The following is a 25095-nucleotide window of genomic DNA, read 5'->3' as shown; positions in this document are numbered from 1 at the left end:
ACCACACACATACAGTACAGTACCATGACGTTATCATGACACCTGTACAGTAGTTACTTGACACGTAATTGCCTCAAGCTGTGAAGATCAAGTGACCGTCATGCCTTAAGCACATATAGCAGCACTGTTTCTGTTTGAAGCAAGTACCTAGTTTGTTGTTTCGTGAGGGAACTAATCAGCCAAAGCAACCCCCTGAGCTGTCAGAGCAGTTGTGGATAATGAACCCACTCCCAGTAACCTCAGCCCAATGGCGATTCCCAATGCTACTGCCTCCAAAACATCCTCGCAAAAGAACTTATGACTGTGGGAACAATTCGCTGCTGCGGCATCATGCACCTTACCAAGGTACTGTGCCGATGACATTTTGTATATATTTCAAGCTGTTTATTTAATGAAGTTCTTTGATTCTTCTTGTTTTTTTTTTAATCAAATCCATGTGCACAGTGTAATTGTAAATCTTATACTGCTGCAGTACCTAAAAGATCTGGTAATCCTGTACTATATAATCATTCAGTTCTACAGGAGGTTCTGCACAATACTGTAACTTCATCAGACCTGCGCCAATAACTGCAGCGTCCTTTACTGTGACAGTCAACCTAGCAAGCACTCAAGGATAACAGAGTCTTTTGTTGAAAATGGCCGCCAGCCTCTTAACCTGATTATTCTTGTTTAGTTTATTATTTGCTCACCACGATGATTATCTGACTCTTTGACCACTGAGATAATCTCTCCTCCCAGCTGCAAACTGGGTACTTCAGATGGGTAAATGAACTGCCTTGTGAGCACTCCTGCAACCATTCAACTAGTACAAAAAGGCAACATTTATAAATAACTAAATCTATACTAATTTATTGTGTCATAGGTAGATTTTTTATTTGTGTGTTTAAGTGTGTGTATGTGACGGTAATATCAACATTGCTTTGCATCCGGTCAGTGTATGTTTTGCTGTACAGTGTATGTGTTTGCCTAATCTGGGCACATTGTGATTGGGACCAGGCAAAGAGGAAGATCCTAAATATTCACAACCCAGTGCTCTTCACCTTAGAAAGCATTCTTATGAGATCATTGTTGTCTGTTTCAGATAATCTGTGTAATGGAAAATTCCACAAACACCTGCAAGATCTGTTTGCTCCCCTTGTGGTTAGATATGTCGACCTGATGGAGTCATCAATTGCACAGTCAATTCATAGGGGCTTTGAGCGGGAATCATGGGAGCCTGTAAAGTAAGGGAACTTCTTTTGATAAACTTTGAGTTTGGATGCAGACGGATGGAGAGCAATGGCTTGGTTTTAAAAACACACAGCTGCAGTTACTTGGCAATCGCAATAGAAAATACAGTCCTGTTAAAATGTGGGAAACCATTTCTGCCTACATTCAAATATGTAGTTTAATTTTCCTCATTTTCTACTTCTTGAGAAGATATTTAGTTAAAGTGCCCTTGTAAGATCATTAAATACTTGCAATCACATGGCAAAAATATACACAGTTAATTTTCCACATTTTTACAGTAATTAATAAATGATATGGCAATCAATCTTTTCTAAAGATAACACTTTAAGTCCAGAACTGTAGCTTTTTATTAACTAAGATCTCCGAATCTGTTATCCAAGCTAAAGGAAGTACAAATGGTAAGACGAATAAAATCTTAGCTGAAAAGATTTTTTTAAATCTTAAGTACTCACACTTCACTAACAAATAAGACAAAGAAAGACCTATCCAACTTGTCTGGAACAGTAACACATGAACAGTGTATCTATGTGCATGGTGGTTTAATACATTACATACTACCAGTATAAAGACAAAATAATCAAGTCTGAAGTCAATTGTATTTATTCTACATTGCATCATGTATTTATGTGTTATATATAGCCTAGCAATTCATATTTAATTTTAAGAAAAATCGATTCAGCTAAAAGATCTTATTTGTATTTTTATTGCAAATATATTACAACATGTTTACTTCTTCCCCAGTACATAAAGATTAAAGCCTATAGCAAGAGCAGATACATGTAGCTGTACTGGAGGTGAATTAGTTTGAACAGAGAACCATCTCTCAGATTTAATTCATTTTCATGTTTCAGTTTTAGAATATTCCATCATTTTTACACGTTTACAACACTTTGTTTCATCATTTTTATAAATCAAGTATCATATCATTTTTTTCTTTTATATTATGTCATTGAATTGTGTGTGTGGTTTACAGAATTGCACTGAGTGGAACAACAATATTAAAAAATGTTTTTGTTTAAATAGATATTGCAAATGCTCTGGTGCTTGATATTTCCCTGAACTGTAACTGAACTGAATTTACTACATGATGTTATTTTTGATGTAATACATTTATCTATATATGGGGATTATGTACAGTACATGGGGCATTTAATTATAGGGCTTTAACAAATGTGAAATCATCCTTTTTATTTCTGAAACAATCTCTGTAGTTTGTGCATTGAAATGTCATCCAAAAATGTAAGTGCAACCAGTATGCTGTTTGGAGTTTGAATGTTTTCTTTTTTTGCCGTGTTCTTTTTCTTTCTTGTCTTTTTAATTTCGATGCAACTTAATTTAAAGAAACCACTGCCGATGTTTACCTTCATTTCTCACATGCTTTGTTTGAAAACTGTTCTGCTTTTTATCTTCCAAATTTGCGTTGCTGTGCCTTTTAATTATTTGGTTACGTGTCACATTGCTTCTGCTACATCTGCATTATCACTGTGATGGTATTTTCTTTCTGTCTGTTTCTTCCACAGGAGTTTAACAAGTAATCTGCCCAATGTGAATCTACCAAATGTGAATCTTCCTAAAATACCAAATCTACCAGTTAACCTCCCACAAATGCCTAGCATTTCTACTCCGTCATGGATGGCTGCTATATATGACTCTGAGTGTGTATTGAGTTCCCTCTAGATCTGATTTATTAACAACAGTGATTTTGGCACGAATATGTCTCATTGTATACCTTTTTAAATTGTGTCTGACGGGTACTAAGCAGTATTAAAGTACTGAACACTTAACATTATTGCTGTATATGTAACATGTAACGACACAGCAATTGGATCCATAATTCGTGTATATTTTGTATGGTTTGAATTGGATTGAGCTGCAATCAGAGTCAAGGACTGACACAAAAAGATGCAAGGCATTACAATCAGTACCTGTTCTAGTGCACTAATACACGTTAGGCAGTTGAGAATGAACGGGAATGAAGCACAGGTAATTAGAAACTATGTTTAGATATATTTATAGCAGTTCATTAAAATCTTAACAGTCTTTGTTCTTGCCACTCTACACACTTCGTACTGTGACACATTATCTATTCTGCCTTTCGAAATGAAAGTGAAACCTTTTCAGCTTTGCAGAAAAAAGGTCTCAAACTGAGCGAGATACTGTCATTACAAATTGCAGATGAAGACACTGTGGTTCAACATGTTTTATAAAATCTGTCAGACGGCAGAATTTCACATCCATTAACCAGGCTTGAGGTCAAAACTGTTTATCTACAAGAACCCAAAACAGACACAATGGAGATCCCCAAATTTGGCAAAACGAATCCACAAAAGTTGTGAATTGGAACAGTTTGTAGACAGATGTATTAAGCTGAATACATTAGTTTGTTTTCACAGATCTAGTAAAACCAATGTCATTTTCATGCCAAGTTGACTGTACTGAAGACTAGATTTGGCAGCATTTTAAAATGGAGAACCTGACGGCTTTTCATTTTCTTATCCTTGCATGCTCTTACAATGTGGTTTGGAAAGATACAAATCAATATCAGAGTTTTTAACATATACAGTGTGTGTGTGTATATATATATACACTGTATATATATATATATACACATATGTTAAAAAATAACTCAATGTGCTTTACAAACTAATATGTATATAAATACAAATTTTTTCACAAAATGGTGGGTTTATATATATATATATATATATATATATATATATATATATATATATATATATATATATATATATACATACATATAAACCCACCATTTTGTGAAAAAAAAATATATATTTTGTGGTTGTAAATTATATTTTTTTGTGAACGTCCTATTTTATTTTTTGCACAATTAACAAAAATCACAAAAACACAAATACAGATAAAGAAAACATAACATACAATTAAAATTTTAAAACAAAAATAATGCTATTGTTTCTCATGATGGGGCACAGTTATATATGTAACCTGCCAATAATTTGTGAAACTACACCCGTCCACATACTTATCGTTGCGGAGCTGGCTAAATGTAATTTAGCTGTGGATCTCTCTAGCATCGCTGTATCATGGAAACAATGTAACCATGCAGATTTGTATGATATATCAGGCTCCACCCAGCCCCTCACTTTCTTTGCTGCAGTCAACCCTGGAGTGAATCGTAAGATTGAGTGATGAGTCGTCTGCCATGTAAATTATATTTTGAGCCAACCACCTACCACTTAGTCTTGTATAGCACATAAATAATGCTAGCCACATTAATAAAATATGTACAGTACCTTAACTCAGAAGCATACATAATTATAGTCTCATACCAGAGTTTTTATACCTGATCATTTTGTCTTAAAGCAACAAATGGAATACTGTAATATAAAGAATTATACCTGATTACCTTTTTGTTGTTTTTTTTTTTTTTTTTTTACAGAAATTAGGCATATAGTGTAAAAAGATATACACGTTTTTATACTGGGAATTGTGGCTGATTCTGTATCTTTCCAATAATTTCTGATTTCTTCAAATATCTTTCCATTTGAAAATTCCTCTTCAATATCTGTAGTTATACTGTATATCTGAACTGTATTAATGGGTGGAATCATCCCTTTGTTAGCCCCAGATCCCCAAATACTGCCCCCCCCCCCCCCCCCCCCGGCATGTTGGGAATAGGGGTTTTCACCCTGCGGTAGCTGTGTGTGCATTAGCAATTGCTCTGAAGCAACCATTACTTCAGTGCAGCTGGCATCCGTCATGGCAGAAACACACATCCTTATACGTTTCTACAGACGATGTCGGTACCCTCTGATAATGCATGGTGTGTTCAACATCCTCAAACGCAAGCCGTGTTGCATAAGTGGTGGGCGAGAGCCTGTTCTGTTTCTTATGGTCGAGATGTAACACTGTTCAAAGAAATACAAAGCAATGTGTCTTCCTATTGTGCTTACTCCATGTTTGGAATAGCTCTAGTTGCAGACAAGTGACTGTAATGCAGTGGTTTAGAAACCAGATTTAGATGCTATAGTTTACAATAATCAGGGACAAAAATGTGGGCTGTTTTGGCAAGTGACAACAAGAAAAACATATTACAAAAATTAATGAATAATGAAATGCCCTGTGTCTTAAATTAAGCTACAACTGTTAAATCAGGTACAATACAACGGAATGCTTATGAAGATAGTAGGTATGTTAAATTATTGGATAAGACATGGCCTCGCTCACTGCTTGTTACCACAAACCACCTAACTTGGTTATCTTGAACACTTCCAAGATCTGGATTTGAAATATGCATGACCCCCAATTTAAAATAACCATGGAGTCATGTGTGGTTATTGATTTGATGTAGAAATATGTTGGTTTTTTTTACCATACATTAATTTCCCTAAATTAAATTGCTAACTCGTTTTGTCCTGTAACTTTTCCATTAAGTGCCCAGATCTATAAAGCAATTAATGTATGGTAAATAAAAACAGCTCCTCTAAATGTTTGCGGTGGAGATGTTCTAGCATCCTTTTGCATCAAGCTGCAGTGCATCCCAATATGTAGTTTACAGTCTCCACATCAGAACAAAGAATGGGTGGGTTTTGACCCCCCCCTGTGTCCTGTTCTCCTAGCAATGGCTCAGGCACCTCGGAGGACCTGTTCTGGAAGCTAGACGCCCTGCAGACCTTCATTCGGGATCTGCACTGGCCCGAGGAGGAGTTTGGAAAACACCTTGAGCAGAGGCTAAAACTCATGTCCAGTGACATGATTGAGTCTTGTGTTAAAAGGTATGCCTTTGAAGGAAAAAGGGTGTTGCGGGTTCATGTATTATAAGTCACGTACTGTATGAGAAATCAACCAATCAATGTCATAAATTCCAGTACATCTTAGTACTAAAGAATAATAAGTTAATATGTTAATTTTGCACCAGATTACATCTCTTACAGCAACACACAATATGTTTACGTACACTAGCCAGACACCTCTGGCGATGTGGGTTGAAATTAGTTTAGTAGTGATTGCAGGGCAACAAAAAATACCACACAATTTGGCATAATGTTAGTATCTGCCTCTTAGTTTGTACATAAAGTACCAGTAGTTAAATATAAATTATTGACTTAAATTATCATATTTCATAAGCTTATACTGTGGACAACCTTCCAACTTTGGTATTTATTAGTAGAAACTGTATTTGATGCAATTAAAAAGTGTGACAGTGGGGTACATTACTGTTTTTCACAGAAAGCATCTTAGTACATTAAATATTTTCAATTTTTTTCTCACTGTTGAGAACAACAAAGCTATACAGTTTGCCGAAGGCTCTAATTTTATTCTCTACTGTCTTTACATGTTTACAGAACAAGGATTGCATTTGAAGCTAAGCTGCAGAAAAGCAGCCGGTCGACAGATTTCCGTGTGCCACAGTCAATATGCACGATGTTTAATGTGATGGTTGATGCCAAGGCTCAGTCTGCAAAACTCTGTGCCATGGAAATGGGCCAGGAGGTAAATATAGCCTTCTTCTGTCTGTTAAGTTTTCTATTTGATACATCGAGTGTAAGAATTGTGTGGGTTCAAGTCTTTTCTATAAGTGAAAATCCAAAGACTGGGGTGCATGGCAAAGAAGAATATGATAAGGAAACCTAGTGGTATGCAGTACATACATAAGTCAAATGGGACCATATTATGCAGCACACACATTCACAAATATGTTAGCAAGTACAGGCTTCGCTTTGATTAAGTTTTCCAAGAAAAAATGTGCTTGCTGCTTGTTAGGGTTTTGTAACTATGTATTCTCGGTGACATTTGTTTGTTTTCAGTTTTATTATGACAGGTTTTATTTCTATTTTTATCTTAGGCATTTATTTTTCAGTTTTGCTATTTAAGTTAATATTCTTTGCACTCGTTATGTTAATCTTTTTATATGATTTAATTTTCTTTTTTCATCATTACTTTGTTCTTCTTCCTGTCTCCCATCTTTATTTTTATTTCTGTTGTCAATCTTGTGAAAGTTTGTTAAAGAGTGGGTAAGTGTGGCTAACAATTCAATTGAAAACGCACTCTTCATTCCCCAATGTGTAATTAGCAGGAGTAGCAGTTTTTCCCCTTCTGTCAACACTTGGATTGTTTTGATTTGATTAGCATATTTAATAGATGTGATTGAAGAGATGTGGGGAATGATAATGAAAGGCTATCATTGCCAATGGTATTGTGTCTAGGCATGTAGCAATTCAAATGATGAATATTAATGTCTGAGTTATATTTCTATTAAGTAGCATAGTGTCGTGCTGCATATGTTGTATTTAATACATCATACACAATTAAGATAACTTAAATGTAGTAATTGTGATCTTACAGTATGAAATACGAGTATGTGTCTATGTTTTGTGTTTTTCTCCAGAAACAGTACCACTCCCAAATAGATACACTTATAGAAGAAACTGTTAAAGAAATGATAACTCTCTTGGTCGCAAAGGTATGTACACTAATATTAAAATTACTGTATAAACAAGGACACAGATCCACAGTGAGGAAACTTAATGGGACGCAACTGGTTGCATTGACAAACAATGGTTAAAGGTGAATATGTTTACTGGTTTATTTCAGTAAGAATTAAAAAAAAGTGTGGATATCTAAAAAGGGATTGTGTGTGCAAAACATGTATTTATTTGTCACATACTGGATGTGAACCCTGGATATAGACTGTGTTTTTAACTTATATCCTCACTGTGTGAATTTTCAGTTTATGCACCTGTGGCCTATTCCAGTCTATGTGGATTATCACAAAGAAAGCAATTTATTCTGTTGAGTATGCTGTTAATGTACACAAATTGTAAGCAATTTTCCTACTAAAAACACATCAAATGCCATCCTGGCTGTCTCAGCAGGAGCACTAAATGCTGCTAAATTGTAGCTCTTAAATATAAGACTTTTATGATTCAATGTTTTAATAGCATTTTATAAGCTTAATATTTTTTTTTTTAATAAAAACTGATGGCTGAGTTTCATAATACTGGATTCTCACCATTTTTAAACTGTATTCTTTAAAAGGATAACTTCATTCTCCAAGAAATGCATTTGTAATGTTAACTGGTTTTACCATTTTGCCAGTTTGCTGTCATACTGGAAGGAGTCCTTGCTAAACTGTCAAGATATGATGAAGGAACACTATTTTCATCATTCCTGTCATTCACAGTAAGAACATATTGCCTTATGTTATTTGGCTGACAGTATTGAAAAAAGGTCCCGTTCATGATGAATTGATGCTTTTGTTTTTATCTCAATACAATTTGAATGTGGCTTGAATAGTTTACTACATGATACCCTTAAATGAGGATATTCTCTGTTAATTCCTGAATAATTGCACGTGTATGGATTGGAAATGGTGAAAAATATGCTCCGGTAGATGTCATTTTTGGATCTTTTCATTACCAGTGCTGTGTTGTTTTTTTTTTTGTTTGGTTTCTTTTAATAATGACAATGTTGCAGCTTTCTTTCTGTTGGATTTCTAGCACTGAGCTACAGTTTTATAAGCAGATTAAGTGGTAATGAGGAATCATATATGAAGTGTTACCCTTTCCCCACAATTTTTTTTTTTCATCTAAGGTGAAAGCAGCCTCAAAGTATGTGGAAGTACCTGTAAGTAAAAAAAAAAAACAGATATTATCTGTTAATCTTTTTGTGATTTTTATCAATGTTAGTTTATTTTTTTATACATGTATTTTTTTATAATATCAATGGCTGTTCTACTTTTAGCAAATAAATGAGTCGTTAAAAGTATAAAACAGGTAGTTTGACATTTGATCACAAAATATTATTACTTTAATGAACGCATATACAGAAATGCTAATCTCTTAAATTACTTACATTATTTAGTGCTAACGTTCTAAATTATAACCATGCACATTTAAAAATCATAAGCTCCTAATTCTGTTTTTACTTCACAAATATTTCGGTGTAGTTGATATATGCAGGGTACAGTCAAGACAACGTGACAGACTTTATTTCCTTTTTCACATGTGCAAATTAATAGCTATAAAAATGTAGCAACATGTCAATTTACTCAGCTCAAAATCAAGCTCTTCTTTGTTGTGCAATATAAAACATTTTATGAGTGTGTCAGGAAGCTGTCCGGTTCACTTTGTCTGAAAATTGCTTCAAAGGGTATCACTTAACTGCTAACACATTTTCACCGAATGCATTGTTTTTAAATTAATGCCTTGTCATTGAATCACTGAGTGTAGTCATGTATCTTATGTCCCAAGGGCCAAAAAAACAGATCCTTTACTCTATAATTGTTTGCTTAATGCACAAAAAAATTACTCCCTAAACCTTGCTCATTTTCACCCTTGAAATTATTCAGACATGTTAACTAAGTGCAATTTACAGAGACTGACAATTACATTTCCTGATGAATGGATGTCTTGTGGTCTAAGATACATCTAATTTACAACGAAGAAAAAACAAATCAAATTACTTATTAACAGGGATATTGTCTTCAGTGGGTACTTTAGACATTTAAATGGAAACTCTGTTATAGCTTGCTAATGCGTTTCTGATAAATCTGTATGTTTTGGACATGAGATTTTGAGGGTCATAAATGGAAATTGTCGACGGAATGGATAACAAAGACTTGTCTTATGTTTAGATCTTCAGGGCTGTTGAAAACAAAATGTCCCAAATAGGCATTTTAGAAAACGGCTTAGAATTGAATTTTAGTTTTTGAGGTCTCTTTTTGAAAAAGTAAGTGTTATTATATTTCAGGTACTTTGTATGAAAGGCATATAAAAACAAATCCTATTTTTTTAAATAATTTTTTGTCAAATACATAGAGTTCAGCTTTGGTTTCAATAACTCCTAAGGCGTTGCATTATAGAGTGTCGAACAATAATGGTGATTTGAATATACTCAATTGTATTTTGTAATAATGGTTGTGTCTCTGCTTGTGCCTCTTTCTTGTTTCTTTATTTGTTTCTTCCAGAAACCTGGGATGGATGTTGCCGACGCCTATGTGACCTTTGTGCGCCACTCTCAGGATATCCTCCGTGATAAGGTCAATGAGGAGATATATATAGAAAGGTTATTTGATGTAAGTAAATGCCTTCTCCTCCTTCCCAAGGAGGAGACCATCCAAAATATGACAAAACAAATGGACAGAGGGATAAGTCACATTTTGAGACTAATTTACCACTGTCCTGTCCCACTGACTAAGACTTCTCTCTGTCGCTCTCTATTCTAAATCTGTACTCTAGTCTATGTTCTATGGTATGTTCTGGTCCTTGTATACTATAATATCTGGGGCTTTTCTTCTTTTTGTTCTGTTTGTTTAAAACACGTTTTTTAAGTTTCTAAAACCAAATTAGGATATTAAGCAGTGTTCTCTCCCATTACAATTATATTCATTTTTTCACTCACAAATAAAACTCAGCTGCCTTTTCACTCATTTTTAAGTTTAATTATCTGTATTTATACAATGGCAAATGAAAAATTAGAAAAGTTAATGTAAGTAACACACAGTATATATGTATTTTATCATTAGGGACAGACGAATGCTACTGCTTTTTGGTATTCTATTGTCCAAGGCTGGCCACCGACTATAAAGGGTAGTCAATGCACAGCAAGTTCAGTTTCAATTCTAAATTCTAAATTCTATACAGTGTCACTCATGGATATTTCATATAACCCTAAAATATATAGTGTGTTTATAACAGTAAAAGCATTTTTTTCCCCATTCCAAAAAATATAGTGCGCTGTTGACAAGCTTTTGGGCTGGGCATTTTAACCCTTATTAAGTTGTGGTAAAAATGCTCCTTCATTTAAATTATACCCCAGTCTAAGTGACATGCAGTATGCAAATTCATGTAATTTAGTAGTAAAAGGGAAGTGTGAAACAGGTGTAATTACAGAATGTGTGTTTATAGCATCATCTTTTGACCTTACTAAATTAAATAGGTCACACCTTATCATTACAGAACTGGGCCAAAACAAAAGATGAATAATAAAATTAATGTTTTTGTAAATTGAGGCCAGAAAGGTCATGCCCTGGGGCTATTGTAATGAGGATTTTAACACAATAAAGAGAGAACACTGGCTTAAATAACTGTAAAGTTAATAGGCTTGGTTTTAATCTATTGTGATGCATGTCAACTAATTTGTCTTCCATTCTGTTGACTATAGCACTGTTTTCTGTTGCTTGCATCTTTAAGGCCAACATTGGTTGTCCTGTTCCTTGTAAACTGGTCCCAGTAATCCTCTATATTGTATACGTGTGTACTTCTTCTATTGCACCTAACCCAGTACTGTTGCTTTTATACTGTGTTGGGGTGTTTCTTAAGTAATAGCCATTTTTCTGTCTTACAGTGGTGTATAATTTCTAAACACTGGCTTCCTTCTTCCTTCTTCCTGCAGTGGTGTCTTGTTCAGAATTCTGGCTTCAGGATTTTAATGTGCTTTAAAAAGTATATGCGCTTCCTCTCTGGTCCTTCCTCATTTGCTTCCACTTATCATGGCGTCCACAAAATCTGGTTTTACGTGTATAAATTCTCCTTTTTTCTACTTTCTCTTTCTAATTTCAACCTTACTGGTTTTCTGAAACCTTTTAAAATGTCCTCCCTCTCCTTTCACTGATTTTCAAGCGATTAAAATGGAACTTATCTCTCGTATCTAAATGTTTTATCACATTATATCAAGTGGCATGATTTGGAGTCAAATAATCTTCCTGTGTACATCTACTAGCATGACCCACATCCTTTGAGACTGCCTCATACATGCATACAACACTCTGGCACCTCCTTAAAGCTCTGTGCCTGCATTCCCAACACGAAGTGTGAAGTGCAGAGGCATAAAATGACTAAAAATAAATAAATGAGAAAAGACCAGCACTTGATTAAGATATAAACAGCATCAGTTTTGCATTTTCGCCGTTTATCCTATTACTTTGTGCTGTTATCTCTAAACTGTGGGAAAACTGTAATTCCTTTAAAAAAAAAAAAGTTTTACCAAAACCATAAGCCAAAGCTATTTATATCAAAATGAAAAATAATTCGATTTTATCAATACTGCATTTAAGAAAACAGCACAAAAACATTCCTTGCCTGCTTAATCCCAGTTTACTTTTCTCCTTTCTTTATTTTAGATACTAAAAACATCTGAATTGGATGATTGTTAAAGCTATTGAAATATATTATGACTACAGATGTTTTTCTTTTTTCCATTTCTTTGGAAAGCACACAGTAGCTTGTGTAATGTATATGGTATGTTAACAGTAAGGGTCTTACCTAATACTTTATGCACTCCTCATTTATTTTTATTGATAGATTAATAATTATTTGAATTATTTGTATAATGATTACATATCAGAAATATTTAATTGATTTTAAAAACGTAAATTAAACATGAAAACCCTTCATTTTAGATTTTTCAGGTATTTAAATTGCAGGCTTCTTCTGTAAAATTATCTTTTATTTAACCTTGGTTCCCTTCCATAGCCACCTTCAGCATTTTCCTTTGTTATTTATCCTCTTTGTTTTCCGCTTTTAGAAAAGGATGGATGATGTTAGTTCTTTCATGTACCTGAGAATATTTGAGGTAACGTTTTCTTATTTGAACATGTTTACTTCACCATCCATCCACCCATTGCTTCATTTAATTACCATTTCCCCATTCACATGCTGTACTCTTATACCCAGAGTATAGAGTATTAGTATGGAGCTATTGCTTTACCATTGTGAATGGTAGATGTTAATGCTCCTGGAAGATTATCTAGCTTCTGATATTTTCAATGTTCTGCATTTTAATCTGCTTGTCTGAGGAAATTAAACATGGCCAGCAAATACTACTCTACTGCAGTCCATGATATTATAATATAACCATCTGCAAATCAGTTTGATTTGGAAAATCTTAATGGCCAATAAGGGGGTAGAAGAAGTCCTCTCCCATCATCTAAGTGTCTTGTTTATTGTTTCTCAGCTCAAAAAGATACAGACAGTAATTCAGTTTTGGCCACGGTAAGAAGATCAGATTTATATGGTTCACTCATTTTAAATATGTCTGGAGTCTGCAAGCCTACCAATATGCTAAAATCATGAAATGAGATTTTGAGCGCACATATGGGCTTACTTAAAACAGGAGCCTATATTAAAACCTAGTTATCTCTAGGACAAATTGGTAGTACTTATTGGAGATGCAAATTAAAATAACAATAATAATAATAATCCTTATATGTCAGAGATAAGAGCGGTTTTGGAAAATTATACTTACAAATAATAACAATAATCTCGTAGTTATAAATTGTATCCATTAGTGATTTCGCGCCATATGCTGCTGGTATGTACACCAGACAATAGGTTTTGTAAATTACCTATTTGTGTTGTTTATTGTGATTTAATGAAAATGGGTATTCAGAATTGTCCTGGTGGAGAAATGCATTTGCACAGTGGGTTTTTTCTTTTTTTCAGAATAGCAGTTGAAAATATAGATTAGTATGTCTTACACTTGCAAGTACTACAAACTGCCCACGCTTTACTCAGAAGCGTTGATGAAGTGTCCAGTCATGCCATGATGTACAGACACCTTAGGCGAGTTGTGAGGCACATGTTAAAGCTGTTTTATGATTAATGGTCAACAATATTAACATAGATATTAAGGAAGGTATTGATTTGAAATCATGAATGAAAATAAGTGTCTACCTTTGATAAGAGAGCTGACATAATTGTCTCTTATTCCCTTGCTTCACTTTGTATCCCAGTTTTTATTGAACAAAGATATTGTTATGGCCGGACCGCTCCTGGATACAGATGAACCAGGATGTTGGGTGGTGTTATTGTCAATGCTAATGTTCCAGGAATGACCCAAAAATTACAGATGGCTTTGTTGCTGTAGGTTTTAGTGAAGACTCATTTAAAATGTAGAATCTGCCTAAGATGTTCCCGGCCATTTGTTACAAGAGATGAAATCTTGCTGTGAGACAGCTAAGGTTGTTAAGTTCAGAACAAAAATTAATTATTTTTTTCCCTTGTAGTTCTTGAAAGAACGGCCTAGAAGATAAGGATTAAAACAGCTGGGCTTAACACTGGCTCATCTTCTTAATTCCAGCCACCCAGAGATCAGTGATTTAAAAAAGCCATCTCTTTAGCTCTGATCAAATCCACTGCGATAGTGATACACAGGTTTTCTGGATAGTTTCCTTAGAGGCCAACGTAAACTGGACAGAGATGAAAACATCAACTACGGATATGTGGATTAGATCGGTCAATTATACGCTTAATCTGCCTTCTGGGGATTATGTGTTCATTGATTGATTCTGAGTATTTCCCTTGACCTTGGCAGTTATCAGATCAGTGAGATTGCATTTACTATGAAGTAAGCACTTAATCATGCAGTGATAGGGGTCTGATGACAGTGAACTAGTTACCATGAGGGGTGATCTTTCGCTAGTGCACCAGACTTGGAATACCATTTCACTGTCTTAACCATTTTACAGGCAGGCCATTGTAACTGCTTTCTAACTTTAAACAGTTAGAGAAAACATTTACATTTCAGTCAGGTACCTAAAATGTGCTAAACGTGCATATGCATATAACATAATTTAACAAGTAGTTTAACTCAAGTTTCATGCACAACAGCTAGCCTTTTTAAAAAGCCGTTATTTAAAGTTCTCTTTCAGTTTTTTCAATAATTAATAGAATCTCAAATCAATGCTTACTGTTCCATTTTCTGCAGCCTGCCTTCAAAAGAAATGTAAGGCACTCAGCCCTGTGTTTTGATATAGAACCTTCAACTGGTTTTATCAAAACTCTGTAGGCACACACCAGACTGTTTTGTGTAGTGCTTTTTTTTTCTGGATTCCAATGAATAAGAGTATCGATTGTTTTTTTTTTTTTCCAGTACTGAGTGTTCATTTAAATCATTCCTAAACCTCAGACTGATTGCTCTGTTACCCTGCAGTTACTACAATTCGGCAGCCCTGATCTTTCTAGTACGCTTAGTCTGGTAATTGATTTTTTCCTATACAGCGGATTGCTTGGTGTGCCGTCAGCAGTGGTATAAAACAGTTTAGTCAATGCCAAACAGATTTTTTTAAGACGCGCCAAGCACAAAAAAGAAAGCTTCTTTTAACCATAATCTTTTTTGTTCTTCTCTTGCCTCAGGGTATTAAAATCTCTTAACGTAGGTTCATTTTTTTTTTTTATATTGATGGGTAATACACTGTTTATTATATTTTATAATAAATTCTGTTTGGAAGTGTTAAAAAAAGTCACATTCCCTAATGATTTATCAGTAATGAAGCATTTTAAATAAATACAGTAGCTACAAAAAATCACAAAGGATGACAGTACATTAGACACCACATATACTGTATGGTTTTAAACCTATGAAATGTTCATTTCAATCATGCTTCTATTTAAGCAGTTTATATTATATAGAATAACCCTTTTAAAAGGAATACATATTGTATACAAATCTGTATCTATTGTGTCTTGAAACCATTTGATTGAGGTTAAACCTTTATCTTTTTTTTTTTAAGTGCAGCATCATTAGGGATACAAGTTTGTTTGTTTTGTTTTATTTTTTTAAAAAGGTGTAAACAGTATAGCACTTGAGGAACCAGGCATTAACTAGAAAACATCACCTGTTTGTTGGTGCAGCTTGCCAACAAATTAATTATAGTTTGAGGTGTTAGGTAGCAAAGACTTTTTTTTTTTTTTTTTTTTTTTAAATGAAGTTTTGATGCCCAGCGTGCCTCCATATAATGTGTTTTTTTTCCCCCCCCAATGAAAAGTGGGATATGGTGGCATTTGCTTGATTAACTTGCTTGACAAAAGTGACAGCTGCTGTGGGTGCATATAGATGAGCTGCACAGTGCGGTTCCACCTTTGTACATCTGTCAGCAAAAAGGGAGAAATAAAGAGTGAAAAGAGACAAATTGGTCCCAAAAGGCAAGCCATTCAACTTCGGAGGTTTCCCCTATTCACATGCACAGTGTGAACCTCAAGTGCTTGGTGGCTTATTTAATTTTGTTCTCTCTATAGAATGCTCCCACAAGTGTTTTTTTTCTTATTCTATCCATGTTTGAATTTTGGTGCAAGTATTTATTGTGAGAATAATGGATCACCTCTTGGAGCATTAACTAATTTTTATCAAGCTTTTTTTTTTTTTGTCATTGTATGTTTAGTACTAGATGCACTTCCTGCAGTTTGGTTACTTGCAACAGGCTTTCCTTTATGCTGCCTATTTTTTGACAATATTATTAGCTTTTCAAATTAGCTGTAAAACAAAAATAGCTGGTCTGTTAACTGCCAACCGACATTTAGTATTTAAATGATAATTTAATCAATGCTTGCCATTTTACCAAAGAATATTTTTTTAGAGGAATGATGAGATATTGTTGTTTAATATTGGTCTTGCTTTATTTTAAGGGCTGCCCATTACCAACCAGCTAATAAACATGTTAAGATACATGATTTATTTTTCTGTTAATTCTTAGTTAATATATAATAGGCCAGCTAAAACTGCAAAACATCAGAGCCAAATGGATTATCAATTCCCAGTCGATCATATATTTGAAATCGGTTCAAATTGTTACTATAGTATTGTTCAGCAAGTTAAATCAGGTTTTTATTAGCTGGCGTCTTAACCACAATGCCGGGCTCGTCTGCATTCGTTGTTATAGAGCTTTTAAATTCATCACACTGACAGAGAACAGAATCCGTAATGGATGTACTTCACACAACATGGCATTGGATAAACAGAAACTGATGTGTATAAGTCTTTAATAGATTGCTTATGTAGTACCACCGTGAAGCTTTGCTGTTACTTGTGGATCAACCACAACAAACTGAAGACTGACTTGTTGCAAGCTTTCATACACTAGCTATTCACTTAGGCAACAGCAGAAGTGAGATTTGTAAGTGAGTTTCTAGCCAAAAATGTGAAGTCTCTGCTGTTCTTCTTTTGTGCCAGTTATGCAATTACAGCAGTTTGAAGCCCATAGGATTTTTGGCATCTTAAATTTTTCTCAATACTTCCATTCAGACCCCTTTTAAAAGTGCAGGGTCTGAGAGAGAGAAAGGGGGCCTACACCACGATCTACCAGTGTACGATTGATCACATTTCTAAATAGATTTCCAGTGCATGGATGGCCCCAAGTTGGATAGAAAATGTTGAAACAAGGGGTCACTAGTGTGAGTTACTATGGTAATTGAGTAGTATCATCAATAGTTTTCCTCTCAAGAGCAATAAAGCTCCTAATAATAGACAAACAGAACCAGTAAAAAGCAAGCAGGTAGGATTACCATGTCCTTTTGTCAGAATTATATAATGTCTTGTAGTCAGATTTAAAGACTTCTCAACCCCCACATCCACCCTGCAGACCTGCAGACACCTACTGTGTCATTCTGTGCCCTAATCTGCTGTCCTTAGCTACAGGCCTTTTGCTAATTTGAGGCAAAGGTCCAGCTTCCCAGCTAAATAGTGCAGCAAATACTCTGATGTAGAGAAAAAGGGCAATTTTTTAAGCTAGACTACTGAATTTCAAGAGATGTTTAACACACAAAAATACTTTGAACCCCCACCCAGCCAATGGTTTTCAGAGAGGAAATTGCAAAAGTGGGCCCCTGCCACAGCAGCCTCCCTTAAAAAACTTGTCACTTCACATTGCCATCAACCACTACAACAATAATCATGACATGCCTCCTGCTAATTGCAGGCACAGCTGGGTCCCAGCAGGCACTCTTGCACAGTCCCAGGCCTTTATAGCCAACCCCAATCTGTTGTGTAGCACTTACAAACATACAAAAAAAAAAAAAAAACTACAAGCAAAGGCAGAAAGAGGCAGAGTCACAGGTTGCTTGTAATCCCTCTGCTTCCCTGCTAAGGGCCCAGCCCCTTTTCTAACATTCCTGGTTTTGTTTTAGCCGTCACAAAGACTTACGGTGACCTTAAACCACTAGAATGCAGGTTTCTGAAAGGGAAACGCGACTCCTTCAGGTGCATTAAGCTGCTGAGCTGCATCTGGGCTTGGTGGATTCTGTTTGTTGCACCCCCTGTGGTGAGCTGCGGCTTCCTGTAACATGTCAGATATGAGTGTGAACTCCGGGTTCAAGGCAGAGAGCAGGAGGTCACACAGCCATTCAGCTCTGGCTATAGAAAAGGGGCTTGCAGATGTTCATGTGTGTGTGTGATGACACTAACTACCTCCCCAGAGCTCTGCACTGCTTTTTTTTCAGAAAGACATGCCATAATCAGTATGATTCTTGCTGATTTATTCATATCAGGTTATTGCTTTATGTATTCAGAGACAAGTATGTTATGTTTGGCTGATGTATGCCACGGATCATTGATTAAAATAGTAATTGTAAAACAAAACAAAACAAAAAAGAATACACACACTAAAGAGATAAAAACCAGCTCTAAATCCTAAACTGTTCATACAAGGAATACACCCCAGTGCCTGTTTAATCATATCCCCCAGGGGAAAATGAGCTGAGTTCAGTCTGCTACTGCTCTTGCAATATGCAGTATTAAGCTTACAGGTCCCTCTTTAAACTGAATATATGAATTAGAACACCAATACAGTCACTGGGAAAACATGTTCAAAAGAGTTAATATATATACAGGATCAGAGACAAACCATTCACAGTGATAATAAGGTTTTCACACAAATTTACATAATATTAAACATCTATGAAGACAATGTAATTTATGAAATGAACAATGAAACCACAATTACCAGTCAGTTAAATGCTTACACAATGTTGTAATGAAGCATTTAGACTAGGTATTTCATTTCTCGTCGCTACTGCCATTGTTTATGTGCGTTACATTTTGGGCAGTTATAGGCCAAAGAGTAGGGTCTGTCCCAGGTCTCATCTACAACTACTGGTATGTAAAACATGTAAGCTTTATACTTTCTACTGAGTTAAAAAGTAAACCACCAGCTGCTTGAAAAATGTACCTGCATATACAGGTAGATATGGCAGTATCTTTAAAATACATAATTATCTCTTGAGTTTTCTCTTAATGGAGTTATTGACTGTAAGACAGGCCCTTGAATACTGATAGATGATTTATTTATAAAATTGATTTTACAAGGATAGGTCATCTTGTTGTTTACAAGAGGATTGCAGTATAACGTGCATTCACCATACTGACTGGGCAGTTTACATAAATCTTACAAAGTATGCAATCCGTAGATATATACAGAGCTTTTCAAAGGCTGCAAAGAAGGGTACATTTTGACCTTTGAAGGTTCGAACCTTCGATGGTACTAATTTGCATAATTTACTGGTGACGTCACCACAACTACTTGTTTATATTTGATTGAAAATCCTATTATTTTACAGGTAAGCCATATAAATGGAATACATTCATAATACATCATGTTGAACAGTAATCATGTTTTTATATTTTAAATAAAAATAAAATACACGTTGTTTATTTACACGTAATTGATGTTGCTTGCGCGTAAGCTTGCATTGCGGCAGTACTAACTGCAGCGGACTTACGCAAAACAAACTTAATTTAACAGTCACCGCTCCAAGCAGGTTATCAGTCACAGTCACATTTTACTACTACAAAAAAAAAAAAATTAAATACAAAAAATAACAATAATAATAATATGAACTTACGATTGTAAAGTGACCCCAGAGATTGGATGTGCCTCCATGATACATCAACAGTCGCATGCACAGTTTGTATTCAACTTTTTTTTTTTTTTTTTTTGGTCGTCTGGGCATTTAACAAAAAAAAAACCCCAAACGGCAGAGGTGTTTCGAGACATTTCTTTCAATACAGTTTACGCTGTACAGCGCTTTTGCTGTCGAGATGGCGAAAGAACAAATTGCCCTCTAGTTAACTGGAGCTGGAGCGGGGAGGGACGGACGGTGTTCAGTTTTTTAAATTAAAGTTATTAGTGTTTGCGTATATTTTGTGTGTGTCAAACATATTCTACCATAGCACTTCTCTTACACTGTCTTGTACACTAGGTACTCAGTACATATTTTAATGAAGCACTCCATTCTTTTTATTTATATATATATATATATATATATATATATATATATATATATATATATATATATATATATATATATAAAAGAATGGAAAAAGGTGCAGGGGGTGGGGGTTGTTGACTTATTAGTTCATATAAAATATAAAAGCAACAAAAAGTACAATGAATATGTAAACTTTCACATTTCTCACATATTTTACTGCAGTAATGTATTATTTTAGTAGATTTAAACAGGTTAGGGCAATTGGTGTTGATGTTTTACATGTAACAAAACTAAATAACTAAATAAATAAATACTATATTTCCTTCTCAATCACTAGCGGAATATATGAGCATGTGTTAAAAATCACAAGTGCTCCAGAGACTAACTGCACTGCAGGGGTGGCAGCCTGCAACAACACTGCTGCAAGCATTTTTCACAGGGATAGGGCTAAGTTTAAATGCACCCAAGGCGATGTATGTTCACAGCCACTTGAAATGATGTCGTTTGTATATTACCAATACCTTTTTAATACAGGCCTCTCCTTTGCGTTTGAGACGTTTAAGTGTTGCATCTCAATGCATATTCCGTTTCGATTGAAGGATAGGGTGGCTTTTTAATACGACCTTGTCTGGATAAATGTGTGATTTAATTAATTAATATCCAGTCACATGGCACAACACATTACTAGGGAGTTACTAAAACGTTAATGTCATATTTTGGTTATTATTTTGACGTAAATTCAAGTCCAAGCTACTGTAGCAGGTGTTGTAATGGTTTAGAATGTGCAAGACTAAAGTGTGTGTGTGTGTGTGTATATATATATATATATATATATATATATATATATATATATATATATATATATACAGTACTGTGCAAAAGTTTTACGCAGGTGTGAAAAATGCCGTAAAGTAAGAATGCTTTAAAAAATAGACATGTTAATAGTTTATATTTATCAATTAACAAAATGCAAAGTGAGTGAACAGAAGAAAAATCTACATCAAATCAATATTTGGTGTGACCACCCTTTGCCTTCAAAACAGCATCAATTCTTCTAGGTACACTTGCACAAAGTCAGGGATTTTGTAGGCATATAGTCAGGTGTATGATTAAACAATTATACCAAACAGGTTTGGTTTGGTAAAAAAAAAAAAAAAAAAAAAAAATCATCTTCTGTAGTCAGCTGCAGTAGTGCAGTTCAGCTAACCCAATGGTATTAAGTCCCTGTATTTAGGACTGTTTGTCTCCTACTGCTTACGTCCTGTATTAATTACATTGTAAGTTACATAACAACTGAATTGAAAACATTAATATATATATATATATATATATATATATATATATATATATATATATATATATATATATATATATATATATATATATATATATATATATTGCAATTGTGTTTGGTTAAACAGTCACAACATTGTAACCACACCACTTGAGTACATTGTGTTACTATAGTGTAATGAATGCTTTGTAAAACAGTGTTGCCAGCTCTATTCTAATTTAAACAGATCAGTATAGTCAGGATTTACTGTAAGCTGAACTGCCTTAAAGAGTAAGTAGCGGGTTCGGAAAAATATAGCGTTATACATCCCCATGTGTTGCTACAACTGTTTAAATAACGTACCTGTAATTTATCTTTTCATTATTAACATCCTGACAACTTTCTACACGGATAACTTTAAAGTCTGTTTCAAAGCTTTTTTCAAAATGGCCGCTCTAGTGCACAGGGGTTTGAGATCTGTCCTCTAAATCACTGCAGGCAGAGCGATTTAAAAAAGCAAATAAAAAAACATAACAACTAGGGCTCTGGCTTTTGTGGGCAACAATCCTTACACTATCAATGCACTAGAGCGGCCATTTTGAAAAGAGCTTTGAAACAGACTTTAAAGTTATAAGTGTAAAAAGTTGTCAGGATGTTACCAATGAAAATAAAAATTAAAGGTACGCTATTTAAACAGTTGTAGCAACACCAAGGACATGTAATGCTATATATTTTTGGAACCCCGCTACTTACTCTTTAAGGTGTGCCTTCTTCTGATGGGGGATCTTCTCAACTTCTGATTTCTTACCCGAGCTCAAAGGGATTTGAAGCAACTCCTGGAGGAGAATGTGTAAAGCATTTTACTAGGCAACATGTGATTAGTGTGTTGGAGAATGCTGTCTGTCTGTTTTTCAGCAATGGTATACCAGTTCAATGAATCTTATATGCACCTGGCTGACAGACCGGATGGATCTGCAACTTCATCTTTATCAGCTGAAAATTCTTATTAGGATTGTAAAGGTAATGTATATGTATGAAAAAAGAGGGATGGTATTGATATAGGACTTTGATGATATGGTAGCAAGTATAGATTTGCAGAAAAATTGGATTTGCCGAGTAATATAGCAGTAATATATTTTTTAAATAAGCATATAAAATACAAAGATACTTAATGTGGCTATGAAATATAAACAAAAGGCAAATGCTTCACACTGATAAAATGCTTAAAGTAAATGCATAGATAAAATGGTGTCCTGACACTATACAGTATTCAGCAACATTTTTTGTTGCATGTGTTATGAGATGGATGCTTTAGAACCCTTTGTGCAAATTCTAATTTAATGAAACTATGTACTACTAAATGAGCATGCTGCCTGCCAGCTGCCAATAAAGAATGTGTTTCAAAGATCATTTACAGGATGCAAATCAAGGCTGTTTTTGGAATAAATTTGAACACCTCTGCATACAATTGGTGTATTAGATCGACTGCAAGGGGTCACAAAGGTGACATAACATGCCCTGAAAGTGACATTTCGTACTTTGTTACACGATAAATATTTCAGCGTGAAATTGTGGGGATAAACTATGAAAATACCACATTGTATTTTTTTTTGTTTTTGTTCATTTGACTGGGTAGGCAGGTGTATTTCTTCAAGCTTATTAAAAGTGCAACACTGCAGCATGGATTCATCAAAGATCCTTACATCGTTTAAAATGAGTTAAAAAAAAAATAAAGATTTTATAAAAAAGTTAAAAGACAAAATGGCCATGAACGCTTTAATAATCCTTTTTTTTTTTTTTGCTGTCTTGTAGAAAAAATATAGGGATTTTCGACTGCAAGGAGTCCTTGATTCAACCTTAAACAGCAAGATGTACGATACTGTTCGTAACCGACTAACTCTGGAAGAGGCTACCTCCTCTGTGAGTGAAGGGGGCGCCGGTCTCCAGGGAATAACAATGAGGGACAGTGATGAGGAGGATGAAGACGATGATTAGATAAGAGCCCCATTTCTGACTTAGTCTGGTAACCAATGCATGTACCAACCCTGTTATTCAGTTAGCTACTCTAGGATTTTTTGTCAGCTGTTAAATGCCCATGAAGGAACCGCAACAGTAATAATAATAATAAAAATAATAATAATAATAATAATAATAATAATAATAATAATAATAATAATAATAATAATAAAATATTGACATTTTAGCTGTGTGATAATAAAGTTAGCACCAGTCTTTCATTCATTCATTTCTAAATTCATTTATATGTTCCTAAGCAATATGGAGTACCATTTGTTTGACAATGTTAAGTGAGATCATTAGGAATTCCGCTAGGTGTGTCCCTGTTAAACACAAACCTATATGACGCTTCTTTGACATACTGTATATACTTTGATGGTACATTGTTGTGAAGATGAGTGTAGAGGTCCTTTTTATTTGTTTTTAAGTGGATGCCAACTGTTTAAAATAAAATTAGCTCCTGTATTAAGTTAAGGCAAAAAAATTGTGTGTTTTCTTTGTTTTTCTCCCTTGCGCTTCTTAAATATATTTTTAGAATGTAGTTCTTCATTTGGCTTGACTTTCTACATTATCACCTTTTACTAACAAAATGTTGTTGAGCCAAGATTTAATGAGTTGGTATTTTAGAAATGCAATATCCTCATTGCTCCATTGTGATATCTTGTCAAAGAAAAATGAAGATTTTTTTTTTTTTTTTTTTTTTATGTTTTAGTAAGTTATGACCCCTAAAGTGTTCTGTTTTAGTTAGGAAAAACGTTTACATAATGTTTATGAAAAAGAAAGTTTCCTGTTTATCTATCTTGTTTTAACCATTCCTGAAATTGAAAATGTGTTTATAATTCTTTGTATTTCAATAATATGAAAGGTCCAACATTATTTTTTGTTCCACAGTTGTTTTGTATATATGATGCTGTACATTGCATTTTAAGCAGTAGCTGCATGTTCCAGGGTTCATCCCTTCTCCCAAGGCTTTTGTTTCTGTGTGAGTTAGCTGGTGGATTCATATTGCTTTTGCCTTATAAAAGCCTACAGTTGTAATATGCAAGAACTGTGGCCTATCAATAAAATAACTACAAATATACAATTTGTTATCTGTTTTTTATAGTTACATATACTCAGTAAGACACAATCACAAATATATTGGTATATCTTTTTTTAACATACTAAAGGATCAGAAACAACGGCTGTTAGTCAATTCATCAAGAAGGCTTTCACATGAGATGTAATACATCAAAAAGACGGACTTTCTGCATCCTCTAGTCAAAACAATACCACTGTTAATCTCAAGTGCTCATAAGGTTTTCTTATAGTCACATTGGAATCAAAATTTGATGCATGCTGGCAATGGTGTGGAATTCTAGTTTTCTCATCATTTTCATTTGCTAATTGCATAGGCTGAATAAACATTGGCAGAAGCAGGCATCTATGAACCAATGTTTAGCATTACCAATGCAGGTAAGAAAACTTCAGATGGGGTGGCGTATTCATTAACCAAAGAATGTATCTTCCCATGCCTAATTGTTTATATCACATTTGATATCTGGTGAGAAGGACACAGATTTTCCAAGATTCACTTCTGGGCATCCTTTGTTACTTTGAAACAGATCTATATCAAGT

At 34.5% G+C, this 25095-nt stretch overlaps 1 protein-coding gene across 19 annotated transcripts in view; it reads left to right on the top strand.

Annotated features, from left to right (window-relative positions):
• LOC131697703 (calcium-dependent secretion activator 1) overlaps positions 1 to 24578 on the top strand; it is a 101504-nt gene extending 76926 nt beyond the window's left edge. For 8 of the 19 annotated variants that reach the window (XM_058988560.1, XM_058988562.1, XM_058988566.1 and 5 more), the window contains 11 exons: positions 1082 to 1223; positions 2751 to 2885; positions 5829 to 5984; positions 6555 to 6702; positions 7598 to 7672; positions 8308 to 8391; positions 8803 to 8835; positions 10178 to 10285; positions 12736 to 12783; positions 22378 to 22482; positions 23275 to 24577. In XM_058988560.1, the coding sequence (XP_058844543.1) occupies positions 1082 to 1223; positions 2751 to 2885; positions 5829 to 5984; positions 6555 to 6702; positions 7598 to 7672; positions 8308 to 8391; positions 8803 to 8835; positions 10178 to 10285; positions 12736 to 12783; positions 22378 to 22482; positions 23275 to 23457 (1217 nt within the window). In that variant the 3' untranslated portion in view covers positions 23458 to 24577. Of the gene's footprint in view, positions 1 to 1081; positions 1224 to 2750; positions 2886 to 5828; positions 5985 to 6554; positions 6703 to 7597; positions 7673 to 8307; positions 8392 to 8802; positions 8836 to 10177; positions 10286 to 12735; positions 12784 to 22377; positions 22483 to 23274 lie in introns of all 19 variants that reach the window. The other 11 variants (XM_058988561.1, XM_058988563.1, XM_058988571.1 and 8 more) reach the window with 4 other exon arrangements.
• Positions 24579 to 25095: the final 517 nt, after the last annotated feature.

Source organism: Acipenser ruthenus, chromosome 16, assembly GCF_902713425.1.
Source record: "Acipenser ruthenus chromosome 16, fAciRut3.2 maternal haplotype, whole genome shotgun sequence".
Taxonomy (NCBI): Eukaryota; Metazoa; Chordata; class Actinopteri; order Acipenseriformes; family Acipenseridae; genus Acipenser; species Acipenser ruthenus.
The sequence above is the reverse complement of the archived record's forward strand: the minus strand, read 5'-3'. Positions and strand labels throughout refer to the sequence as shown.